The sequence below is a fragment of the Megalops cyprinoides genome, chromosome 13 (genome assembly GCF_013368585.1).
Source record: "Megalops cyprinoides isolate fMegCyp1 chromosome 13, fMegCyp1.pri, whole genome shotgun sequence".
NCBI classification, from domain to species: Eukaryota; Metazoa; Chordata; class Actinopteri; order Elopiformes; family Megalopidae; genus Megalops; species Megalops cyprinoides.
Window position 1 is genome coordinate 4,457,815 of NC_050595.1, and position 13,117 is coordinate 4,470,931.

Consider the following 13,117-nt stretch of genomic DNA (forward strand, 5'->3'; position numbering starts at 1 on the left):
ATATTTACAGTAGATGTAGCATATGAAATGCCATTACCTTAACTGTCATAGCGTATGCCACAGACCAAGGCCTATAATGGGACAATATCAAGTTGACTCTTTATATACTTTAAGTTTAAAGTACTGTGACCTCGTCAATGCACATTGGTTCATACATAACGTACGTTGCATATAAGCAAAAAAAAAAAAAAAACAGTACGTGCTCTGGGCGCATGCAGAGCCACCGTGATCCGTGTAATAATTTCCTCCCCCTTGTGGTATTATGATGAATAACACGAAATATGGTGACATTTATTCCCCAATATTCATCTCCCATGCATTTTTCGGTCTGGATTCATGGGTGTATTCAGGTGTGACAAGGAGATAATTAAGCTTGTCTCTACCACAACATTTACAAAAGCGTTAGGAATCAGGACAACCGTGAAAATGTGTTTTACACAGGACTGAAATTGTTTCGTATGCGAAATAACACAAGTCCCATTAAGGCAACAAAGATAAAAAAATACAGAATTAATTACAGAAAACAAAATTTTTGTTACATAAAGCTAGTAATATAAAATGTGTGTGTGGTTTATTTGTCTGCATGCAGCAGCTAGACATTAAGTAAAGTAACACAGCTCAGCTGAAATTCCACAACAAAACTACTTTATTCAACTTTGCATTTTCCTATGGATTTGGATATTTTTCAAAATTATCTAAATCTTGGATCATTTTCCAAAAATCACTTAAGTCCAACTCATGCGTGGGTGAAACAGGACATAAGCAATCTCTTGAACAAATTAGCAAAATACACATTATGGCACAAAGCATGCAGAGCCATATAGTATGACTATACGTTTGGGAAAGTTGCGTAAACAACCTATGTCATCCAGAAAATAGTCAAGAAACGAACAAACAATTGACTCAACCTCCACTCCGACCCTTTGCTTTGCTGTTGGTATACAACACACATTCTCGTTTGATTGGTGTAAAAACCACACTGACGCTTTAATAAATCGGAGACAAATGCGTGTAGAGTGTGGAGAGAACGCCAACCTTTTTTTTCCTCATGACAGTACGCTGTATCCTCCAATGATTTCTTATACGTCCCACAATCCCTTTCTGTGCGTCTTTGTGAGAGTCGACATTCTATTTTTCAAGTGAATGTCGATGGTGCCTCTCTGCAGTGTTTTGGCAAGGCAACAGCGACACGGATTCGGGGCTGCCCTGGACTGCACGAAGGAGAACATCACAAGCTGGGGCTGGATATTGTCTCAATTGAAATATTTTTTACATGTGTAAATTCATCAGTGTGTCCAGTTTGTGTGTGTCAGTTCGGCAGAGGACTATGTAATTATTTTGTGTAATTTAACGTCTATTTTTTGTTTAAATCTTTTTTCCCCTCATTTAGATAACCCCGACTTCATGTAGCAAACCGTCTTTCATCGCTGAATTGCCTTGATAGACGATTTTGATCACCGTGTGTTTTTCTTTTTTGTATATATATATTTTTTTTACTACACTCCCAAAGGGAGTCTTTTAAGGAATATCTATATTGGCTAAGAACATCCTTAAATCTGTCGGCGCTTGGAGGAGATTCGAGTTTTTTCCAGCCGGGTGTGGGGGATAATATGTCCAGGCGAAAACAGACCAACCCCTTCAAAGTTAATTGTAGGTATCGCAGGTATTGTAAATGCTATTTTGATTGAATTAGCGTTTACGTGCATTCTCGACCATTGGACGTGATGGGCATGGTAGTTATTCCTACCTTGTTAATTAGCTTGTTTGCCCATTGTACTCGCCATTGTAGTAGGCTATAAAGGTCTGTGGCTAGCTAACGATACTGAGTTTGCTGCTGCCGCTGTCGTTGTAGCTACTGTAAACTGTATTAACGTAGGTATCCGATACTTGGTGGCTGGCTGTGTCCAACAGCGGGGTAGCTGTGGTTAGCGTGTATTTTAGCGTTGTGTAGCCAGATCGCTAATTTAAAACGACTACATCAGATAGCGTCATATGTTTACATTTGTTCAAGCAACGATTGCGAGCAGTGGTAATGCAAGCTTATAATACACTTGAGAACACACGTGTGCCTTCAAGTTGTGCTTTTCATTTAAGCCTAACTACAGTTTTGGACGGACCTGTTTATTAGCAGTGGGGCAGAGTAGCCATCTGACCGAATTTGGTGTGTACAATAATCGTCAGCTACCCGTGTGAGAGAGGCTTTCTTAGGGTTTGCTGCCTTGTTTCAACGCGTCTAAATCACGAGTAAGTGTCCAAATGTAGCTGCAGTCATGAACTGTTTGGCAAATGCCTTACTGTATCAATGGTGGGTGAACACGGAAAGGGTGTCAGAAAGGTTTATGGAAATGCCCTTATGAAAATAAATTTGCATAATGACGCAGCCCAGTGTATGAAACAAAGTAAGAGATGTTTCACACAAGGTGATGAAAATTGTTGGCCGTTTATCATTCTTTTTTTCATCAAGATGAAAGGATATAGACACCAGTTTCCTTACACTGGGACAGTGCGTATGTGTCTGGCTGGGGTTTAATTTGTTTGTGGTTTTTGAAGAGAAGAACCTCTGTTTTAGCTGGTGTGGAACCTGCTGGGGCATGCTTTGCACGTTGTTGTTCAGTTCCTACTATTCAGAAGCTGGTATACTGTGGTTGCTTTTGGGGAGTACCTGGTCAAACCAGGCATCGATTCTTGTCACATTGCATACATTGGTAAATATAGGCAGAGTACACTCAGACCCACTTTCAAAATCTGACTTCAGATCAGCTGTTGGATGCCCCCAGGCTATGAACCAGAGGGTGATAAGAGGGAGACTAAGCATGGCATTGCTCTGATTTCCTGCTCAACCACAAATATCCAAATACACCTGCTGTGAGATGTTTTTTTTTTTAAACTTGTGCTGAGGTAATTTTTATTTTCTGTGCATGATGAGCACACTGCATAGGAAGGTCTACTTCAGAGAAAATGCTGTGATAACTCAAGCAAGTAGTTAAGAGACAAATCCGCTTTCTGTTGCAGTAGCTGTGGTGTAGGATGCTCACCACATCAGGACACTGAACACAGAACTACTGTTCATGGCTGTTTTCCAAATTGTACAAGACAGCAAAGCAACTTGTGAGTCATATTTTTTGTCTTCCAAAAATGAGTGACAGGTTTTACGAATGACTATCGCTCTAAGTGTTAAGAAGTTGCTTTTCCCTCTCACATAGCCTAAATGTAAATCTCATTTGGTTAGCAGAATAGGTTGAGAGTGGAGTGGTGAAGGGCTGTAATTTGATTGATTTTACAGAGAAACATTTATTTTTTTTAAAAAGTGAATTTTAAACAGCTTCTCACTGAAAATTGCCATTCCTGCACCTGTGTTACCCAAAAGCTTTAAATGTGAAATGCGCTGAAAACCAATAGTCCCACTCTTCTGGTTATGTCAGTCCTTACATTACATTATTTATTTGCTACCATCCTCCGATATAGGGTGACATGCATAGCTTACATTTTTACATATCTCTTTATACAGCTGACTACTTGTTGAGACAGTTCAGCTGAAGCACCTCCCCTTAAGACATTCTTACAAGCCGCAGTCAGCTACTAGGTGCATTTACCTAAGTGATATCAAGGCCTCAGAAATGTGATGTACATGCTTTTCTTGTGAGTCTGTAAGGATAAGCACAAGAGAGCTGCAAGAAGAGGAAAGAGTGGCCTTAGGCCTATTCCTGCAGTCAGAAGCAGGGCAGTGTAAAAACAGATTTGAGATCTGTGTGTGACGGCACAGGGTGACGTGAGGGTGAATCGTCATCTCTGTTCTGTTGGTTATTATGCTATCATCACTCTAGGGAGTGTGTCACCGCGATGCTGCATGCATGACTAAATGCACACCACATGGCAGATTTAGTCACCTGAAACGCATTGAAAGAGGCCCATTGCGGTCACTGGCTAACTACTCTGTGGAAAATCCCCCCCCCCCATCCCTGTGTATGTAAAACACTGCCTCGCTGAAGTCCCCGCTGTGGGCGATTCAGACATTACTTTCCTCATGCGTCTCAGAAGGTCACCACTTAGGCCCATTTATGTATTTGATTGGTTGCTGAGCTTCTGTGTACAACCTATGGGAGACTTTGTAAGATGACAAAGAACACATAAGCCCACCCAAGGGGATTGCCATCAGTAATCTTAAGAGGTTAGCATACAGCCTTGAGGCTTATTTTCTAAACATAGTTTGCTTTAAAATGGCTTTGAAATGCATTGTGCAGTGATTGGCTAAATGCTCACTGTCATTCCTGAAGTGACATTACCTTATTGTCATTTAACAGGTGCTTTTATCCAGAGTGACTTACATAAGTTTCAGTTTTTACATGTTATACATTTACACAGCTGGATGTTTACTGAGGCAATTCTGGATTAAATACCTCACCCAAGGGTAGAGCAGGAGTTCCCCAGCGGGGAACTGAATGAGCGACCTTTTGGTAACGAGCCCTGCTTTTTATTAAGCTACACTGCTGCTGCAGGTTCTAAACAAACTGTGAGAAAGAACGTAGCTTAACCTGGGTGTGCACAGACTGGGAGCAAATAGGACCATAATGTGTAAATAACCATCCTCTGGTCTGCGGTCTATATTGAATTTGCCAAACCTCATTGGCCCTGTTTACACTTGGTTTTAAAATGCGTCTTGGGTGATCAAATCACAAGTGGAGAGCACTAAATACAAGTGTAAACGACCACCAAGACGCGTTGTGATCTGATCACTCAAACCACTTGCTGAGGTGGTCTGGGATGCATTTGACCACATACCTTTTGCAGCGTGAATGCAAATGCGTCCTGATGCATCCCCGACAAGGACGTAACAGGAAAATACATCATCAATGCAAGACTTGGTGGTAGTTTTGGTGACAACGCACCTACGCTTGAAAAAAATGCTTTTCTAACATTCTTCCTTTTTCGTCTTGTCCTGTGCTCTTTTGCAAGTCACAAATGACTTCGTCCTGCCAGTCTCAACAGTTGGAATAGCCCGTACATGTATATTAGTTCTTGAAACATTTTTGTTTTCTTAGCTAGCCCATGCTAAACAAATCTGCCGTTTGTCTGGCAATAGAGACTGACGCAATAACTGTAGACGGGGCCCTTTGACCCTGTAGCAGAAGTGACGCAGGCAGTAACGGAATCTGAACACAAGTGGTCAGCTGGACACCAAGTGTAAACAAGGCCATTGTCTCCTGTCATAATTTGTCTTTCAAGATATTGCAGCCGCTGTGATCGGCGTATTTAATTGCTTATTTAGTAATGAAAAAGACTCCCCCCCCCCCCCCCCCCCCCCGAAGCTGAGCTGTAATTACAGTGAACACTCTTTCATAATATAGGCAAGTGGGTAGGCCTGTTTACACACCAGGCATGTGTGTGTGCCTTATGGCACACAGAGCTCATGACTGGGCCCTACGCCAACAAATACACCTGCTTTACTTTCTGCCCTTGGGAAACATATGGCAATAGGGCAAACAGAGATTGGCTGTGATGAAGCTTGATGTGCGGTCAGCTGCTTTGAAGTCAAAGTGAAGTCACTCATTATGGTGTTGTGCTGAAGCTGTGCAAAGATTTTGGGTTCTTTTGTGGGTCCGGTTTCCATCGTGGGGGTCAGCTGCAGTTTGCCGAAATGCAGAGCAAAATGCCCAGCAGGAAAAAAAAATACTAATTGGATCTCCCTTGCCAAAATCGTTAGTGGTGGGGGCAGTCAGGTAGTGGCCCAAGTATGTGGTCACACTGTTATTGCTGACAAGGGAAAACAGACTTGAATTCACAGACTGGTTAGATGTGACCGGTCACTTTTCTCACTCTTCCATGAATCATAAGCATGGGCCAAACGGCTAAGAAAAGTCCGCTGCAACCACTTGTCTAGCCTTCCAGCTCATTTTATAGGATTACCCTGAGGCAGAAGTGTGATCATTTCAGACACTTTGCATGAGAGGCGGCCTTAGCAGGAGAATTAGCTTTCGAGGGGGGCACATGGGGACCATTGCATGCATTCCTCCACTCGCCCCGGGTCATACATTAGCAGCTAGCTGAGGTGAGGAATGAGGCGGGGAAACAGGAATCATCTTTTTCGCCTGCATCCTTCTGTTCCCGAGCCCTGGGGAGGGGAGGGAAAAAAAATGAGCTACTTCTCTGTAGACGGAACTCTGGGGGCCCCTGCACTTTCCCACCAACGTTTCCTGAGGAGCCAGAATGGGGGTGGGATGTGTGTGTGTGTGTGCGTGTGTGTGCGTGGGGAGGGGCGGGCTGTTGGTGGTTGAATTCAGCACATCACACCCATTGCCCAGTGTTGCAGTGGAGTTTTGGAATTCTCTCTTTGTCTGTTTTGTTTTGCCCCCCCCCCCTCTTCTGTGTCTGTTGGCTGATGAGTTTGTCTCTTTGTCTGGTTTCAGTCAGACACTGCGTCACCTCCTGCCTACAGACTCCCAGAGATAACATCAGAGTGGCAGAGAGAGAGAGGGAGGGAGGGAGAGAGAAAAGTAGGGAGGGAGGGAGGGAGAGACAGATGTACAGACAGAGCAGCAGTGGGGGTTGGGCAGTTCTCTCACATCAGTTACTTGCTGTGCGCTGTTTTGAGACAGCCTGTCGTAGCAGCTAATAGGTCAGCAACACTCAGGCCCACTTCCCTGTCGAAAACGAGTGCCCTTGTTTCGGTGAGGAATGCTCTGGGAAAAATGTATTTCACCCCCCCCCCCCCCCAGTTTGCCTGTTCGTGGAAGATTGTGAACCATTGACAACTGAAAAGAGGAGAGGTCTATTTAAAGACTACTCCTCCCCCCACTCCCACTACACTCTTATCTACACACTGTATTCATGCTCTGTGGTTCTCCGGGAATATTAACAAGAGCTCAGATTCGCTGCCAGGCTCAATTGACTTAAGTTCACCTCCCACCAAAAAGGCACAGAAATGCCAGCAGTACAGTGAAAGGAAAGGATAACTCATTAGCTGTAGAAGCTTGTTTTGTACAAAATGATGTCTCTCCTGTTGCAGCCTGTGTGGATTGCAGGCAACCCTTTCTGAAGGGACACAGGAAGGGAAAAATGACATGGACGGAGAAGCAGAGCGCCAGGTCAATGGGGTGTGAGGCCAGGGCTTTCTGTCTGTACGGCAGCAGCGGACTGACAATGAGTGGCAGGTCTGTGGGATGCAAGCTCTGGGGGGAGCTTTAAGGAGAAGAGCTGAAGTAGCATTATGGGGGGGGGGTGTCTATGCTGGGGAGAGAGATCTGTGATGTGGAGAGCAGAGAGTGATGGAGGGAAGGAGAAAGAGGTCTGTGCTGGGTGTTGGGGCAAGCAGAGAAAGGGGGATCTGTTTTTGGGGGAGCAGAGAGGGAGGTTGGTACTGGGGAGAGTGGGGGGGGGGGGGGTTCTGTGCTGGGGAGTTGAGAAAAAGGGAAGTCTGTGTTGGGGAGAGTGGGGGAGCAGGGAGAGGGAAGTCTGTATAGGGGAGACTGAGGAAGTGGAGTGTCTGCATTGGGGAGAGCAGGGAGGAAGGCAGGGCTTGTCTGTTACTGTGATGAGGAGGAGGGCTGGCGGTAGGGAGGGTTGCTAGGTCAGTGCGGTTGGTTCTGGGAGGGAGGCACGCAGGCCGGTGCTGGATCTCCAGCTCGTAGGCGAGAGGCAGAAAGGAGGGCAGAGAGAGGCTGCCTCCTCTGGGACTGCGGCGTACCTGTTTGTGTGCGTGTGAACCCACCACGTGCATGTTCCGAGTGGGGTACATGTACGTCCTACCGTGTGCAGGTGTGCGCAGTATGTATTTGTGTTTTTTTCTTTTTTGGCTTTGTTTGGCTGCAGCGGCCCTTGGGTAGATGACAGAAGTGAGATGCTTTTACAACATGGCTTCTCCGAGTGCATGTCTGGTAGTGTGTGTCTGTGTTGTTAAAAATAGGTACGAGAGTGTTAGCGCAGAGCAGTACGTGGGTATGCTACAGAACATGCATGTGGTTCCCTGATCTCCGGCTTCATGCAGCTGATTCCCTGTGTTTAAGTCACTCTCGCCTCGGCATCCTAAAGAGGCTCAGTATGCAAATTGAAAAGCGCTTACTGTAAGCTCACTGCTTACTGTACGTGTTGAGAATTGCCTGCTTTCGTGTTTCCTTGGTGACTCAGCAGCCTCCGGAGTCCGGAACAGACAGGCTGTTGTTCCACTGAAAGTCCGTCTCCCTCCTTGTGGTCACGGTCCCCACGCTGACCGCCTGCGGTCGCCCTTTTCCACTGCAGGGCCGTTCCCCACCCTGGGACTGACTGGTCCTCAGAACACACTGGAGATGGAGGGCAGGGAGGACTTTGCTGAAGACAGTGAATGCCAAAGCAACAACTCCCAGGAGCAAGAGGAGCAGGACAGCGTGACGGGTGAGCTGTAGCTGCGAGGGGTGGGGGTGTGTGGGGGGGGGGCAGGGTGGGGCAGTGCTGTGGTGCAGTGGTAAGGAGCTGGGCTTGTAAGCCAAAAGTTGGCACTGTTTCCCATGTGGGGTTGCTGTTAGACCCTTGGGCAAGGTGATTAGTAAATATTTGCTTCACTGAATATCCAGCTCTGTATATGATGATATGCCATCTCTGCTGGTTGCTCTGTACAAGTCTGCTGAGCATGTGATGTAATGCAGGGGGTATTTCAGGAGGGAATGTTGGGGTTCAGGGTCTGTGGGTGGCAAAGGGAAAGGGAGGTGGAGTCCTTGGGTATGAGGGGGAGTGGGTCAGTTTTGGGGTTTGTTTCTGTGACCGGGGAGAAAGTGTGTGTTGAGGTCCATACTTGCTCTTCCTTATGAGGCCTGAAGAGACTTGCACTCTGGCTGCCCTAACAAGCTTCTGTGTTCTTGCAGAGGACAGTGACAGCGACCTGGACAACCCCGGTGAAGACTCCTCGTCCAACACCTCAGCTGACGACATGACGGCCATCAACAGCACCCAGTGCTCCCTGCAGGAGGGCGAGGTGAAGGAGGTGAGCACAGGCCCAAACTACAGAGGGAACACCAAACTGCAGCGCAAGGTCCGCCTCTCCTTCTGAGCATGCTCAGTGCCTTACCACCCATCTGAAATCTGCCATCGCACTTTACATAATTTCATCCTCTGGTATGCTGAAAACTCACCAAGGTGGTGATGTGCAGTTACCTTATTTCAGGGTCATCAGGTCTCTCACTGCCCTATGTCATCACACTTCCTGTCTGTCATCTAGAGACGGGTCAGTTGCTGACAATGAAGCAGATAAACAGATAACTGACAAAGAAGCCAAGGAATGTGGTGACAAAGTTAAAGAGAAATGAGGAAAAACGACATCCTGAAATTGAGCTGTGAATCAAACTGTTCTTTGTCAGTGCACCGAAGACGGCAGGAAACATTTCCAGTCTGCTCCAGAGCGCTTTTCAAGAAGATGACAAATATATCTGTGGTTATTTTGGGGGCGGGGGGTATGATTCACACCTCTGGCGGCGCGGCAGTGAGCGTTGCGGTAACGGGGCGGGGTGACTCACAGGTGCCCGTGGGGGGGCATTCTTAAAGCCTGCAGCTTGCTCGCTGATGCGGTCGAGGAACGGCTTCGAATCCTCTCTCTCTCGCTCATCTTGGGGGAGCAGGTCTCGAGCGGTCCGGAAAGAATGAAAAAAACAGGCAAAGAAAGGGAGTGTGGGCGGTCCATGCAACATGATGGCAGAGATAAGGTACAGAACTGCACTGATAGACCAGACAGTTAATGTGCAGAACCCGCACACTCACACATGCGCACAGTCATCATATACAGAGATGCATGCAGAGATTTACTTGCTCTGAAACTTCTTTGCTGTCAGGTAGAAGGTATTGGTCATGTTGGTCCACACGATCAGTAAAGCGGAGGGCAGCTGTACAAATAAACATTTACTGGAGTCAGTTTGCACATGCTCAAGATAATATAGAGAGTCTGTGTTGGACTGCTCATGAAAAATAAAGCTGAGGAAGGCAATTAAAATGGATGTGTCTGCACAAGAAAACATGCAATGCCTGTAACTACTCAACACCAGATACAACAGGTTATGTCACCTCTGTCTATGCCAAAATGTGCTGCGTGCATTTTTTTGAATAGTTTTACTGTCTAAACTCAGTGAGTGCTCACTAACTAAATATATATATATATATTCACCTGCTCTCTCTCTTTTGTTTGGATTGACCATCTTTTTCCTTTTTCTTCACTGCCTGTTTCCCCACTCATTAATCCACCACATAACAGCCTCTCCATGTCAGTCCTATTACTCACCTATAGCCTATACTATAACAGTACTACTTTAAGCCCATTCTGTCAAAGGGCTTCAGATCATCAGTCATGTGACTTGCGTGCAGCCAATCCCCTGTAGGCTTTCTGAGGCTCACGTGCTGGGACCGTGTTGTGTTCTGCAGGAGAGCGAGGAGGGGGCCGACCTGGGGAACAGCTACCTGTGTCCTCTCTGCACTCTGGAGTTCAGCAGCCCCGAGCAGCTCATAGCTCACGTCTACCAGGTGGGTTCAGCAGCCTGGTCACCTGTAAAGCCTCCTGTAAAGCCGCGATTGAGGGGCCGACCGGCCAACGTGGCGGTAATCGCCTCTAAACCCACCACAAGCCGCTCTGGTTATTATGTGTAAAAACTGCGGGGGTGGGGCTGAAATGGACAGGAGAGGCCAGAGCGTATTGCCACAATGGGGATTAGCTTTAAGGAGTCAAGCTGTAACTTTCAGTTCTGTTGCTCATTCACCTTGAATGGATGCATTTCTGTTCTCTGGTGGTGGAAGTTGCTCTGGATAAGAATCTCTGCTAAGTGAATGTAATGTGTATTGCACTACATTACATTACAACTAATATTTTGAATATTAATAACTCACTCTCTCTCTGTCTCTCTGTGTGGATGGACAGCACACAGCGATGGTGGGCAGCAGTAAGAGCTACGTGTGCCCGGTCTGCGGTCGCGCTCTGAGCTCTCCCGGCTCCCTCGGGCGGCACCTCCTCATCCACTCCGAGGACCGGCTGTCCAACTGTGCCGTGTGCGGGGCGCGTTTCACCAGCACCAACAATTTCAACAGGTCTGTGTCCCCTCTCTTTGCAGCCTAATGACACAGTTTACACTGCAAAGTGTTAAGAGCTCAGCCCATAGACCGCCAAGGTTACAGCACATTTGCTTAGTAGACAACTGTCCGGAATGACTTGCTTACAATTTTTACATGTTTATACAATTAGGTATTTATTGAAGCTAGGCACTTACTTGGTTTAGCCCACAGGTGCAGGTACAGCAGTGGCTTACTTAATCCAGCAAGGAACACTGCAGTTATACACCCTGCTCCTTCCTGCCATAACACATTGCTGCCAATGTCACTGTCTTTTTAGGGCATATCTTGCTGTCCTAGTTCAATTTAAAATCCCAGATTAAAGAGAGAAGCTTTGAAAAGAGGAGCTTTGAAAGGGGTGTAGATGAAAGGGGGCTCTTTACTGTTCTGTGGATGTTAGATAGGGGTGGGTGGGGGTTGGTGTTTGAACTGCGGAAGTTACCGGACTTTTCTCTGTATTGCGCACAGGGAGAAGCTGAAAGAGTTCTTGAACACGGGTCACTCGGAGAACAGCAGCAGTGATGAGGCCTGCCCCCTTCCACAGGCCTTCCCTGGGGCCCCCATGCCTACCGCCAGCCCCGGCCCCACCCTCCCGTCCCTGTCGGACAGCCTGCTGTCCTCCACTCCGCCCCTGTCCTCCCTCCCCGACAGCCTCAGCCCCTCCAGCACGGGCCTGCCCCCTCTCCCGGACATCCTGAGCCCTATGCCGGTGTACCCGGCCGGGGTGCTGCTGGTGTGCAACAGCTGTGTGGCCTACCAGCAGCTGGTGGCGGCCCAGTCGCCCTCCATGCGGAAGTGGGCGGAGCGGAGGAAGAGCGAGCCGCTGGAGACCCGACTGCAGAGGCTGGAGCGCGAGCGCATCGCCAAGAAGACCAAGCGGGCGTGCGAGTCGGCGGAGGAGCGCGAGCTACGTCGCCTGCGGGACCGGGAGGCCAAGCGGCTGCAGCGCATGCAGGAGACGGAGGAGCAGCGGGCGCGGCGGCTGCAGCGGGACCGCGAGGCCATGCGGCTGAAACGCGCCAACGAGACGCCAGAGAAGAGGCAGGCGCGGCTTGTCCGGGAGCGGGAGGCCAAGCGGCTCAAGCGCCGGCTGGAGAAGATCGACCCCTCCCTGCGGACGCAGATCGAGCACGACCCCTCTGCCATGGCCGCCCTCACCGCCGACATGAGCCTCTTCCAGTTCCCCTGCCCCGTGCCCTGCCCCTCGCTGGACAACGGCCTCTTCATGAAGCTGCCCTAGCCACACCCACCCTCCCCCCAAAATCCTACACCACGCCTTCTGCCTCAGCGGCCCTGGTGAATGAAGCAGGCCGCAGGAGTCTTCAGACTGGACCCATGGAGTCTCCGGTGTACACCTCGTCCCTTACTGTTTGCGTTCACTCTGAGAGAGAACCATCCCATTCCAGCAGGTTTGCTCTTGCTGCTTCTTTGACATGTACAGCCAAGCCATTCGCGGCATGCAAAAACACAAGCCGTGTCAACCACTGAAAAAAAAAAAAAAAAAACTTGTAATGCAAGTGGATGAAATTTGGAAACATGGTCAGGAAGGTTTTGTTTTTTTCCCCCCTAAACAAACTCTAATACTGACGGGCATGTTTTAAAGAAATTGTGTTGTTTGTGTGGGACTCATTAGGTGATAGACCCAGCACTCCCAGTGATGACCAGTACCTCGCTTGTGTGGTGGGAGAAGCGGTTTGCACATGGATCCACAGTCACGGGACAAAGAAATCGCCAGCTGGCGGCTCGAGTTTACTGGCAGCTACACCTCGCGCTGCCAACAGGGGTCACTGGTTAGCTCATATCCACTGAATCTACAACTACCTCGCAATGGGCTCTCCCTTGGCCTCGCTCTGGACAGCTGATGGGCTTGCACGTAGGACCCTTAAGTTGCTAACATCCACACACACATACACACACTCTTCACATTCTCCTCCAAAACGACCCTTTCTTCTCCCGTATTCCCACATTGAATACTGAGATGGTTCTCTTTTTGCCAGGTTTGACTTTTTCTAAACTGTCAGTTAAGGAAGACCAAACAATGCATTGATCTGTATGTATCTGGTGA

The 13,117-nt window shown here is 48.0% G+C and overlaps 1 protein-coding gene across 1 annotated transcript; it reads left to right on the forward strand.

Annotated features, from left to right (window-relative positions):
- Window positions 1-1,406: 1,406 nt before the first annotated feature.
- On the forward strand, window positions 1,407-12,557 carry LOC118788550 (zinc finger protein 821-like). The gene is made up of 6 exons (XM_036544578.1): window positions 1,407-1,650; window positions 8,233-8,364; window positions 8,832-8,950; window positions 10,375-10,473; window positions 10,865-11,031; window positions 11,521-12,557. The coding sequence occupies exons 1-6, from the start codon at window positions 1,611-1,613 to the stop codon at window positions 12,290-12,292; spliced, it is 1,329 nt and encodes a 442-aa protein (XP_036400471.1). The 5' UTR covers window positions 1,407-1,610; the 3' UTR covers window positions 12,293-12,557.
- Window positions 12,558-13,117: the final 560 nt, after the last annotated feature.

Bases quoted from the DNA above. Each gene is read 5' to 3' on its own strand.
- LOC118788550 (XM_036544578.1), top strand. From the start codon at position 1,611: ATGTCCAGGCGAAAACAGACCAACCCCTTCAAAGTTAATT. The intron at 1,651-8,232 runs GTAGGTATCGCA...TTTCCACTGCAG, and splicing joins CAACCCCTTCAAAGTTAATT to GGCCGTTCCCCACCCTGGGA. The intron at 8,951-10,374 runs GTGAGCACAGGC...TGTGTTCTGCAG, and splicing joins AGGAGGGCGAGGTGAAGGAG to GAGAGCGAGGAGGGGGCCGA.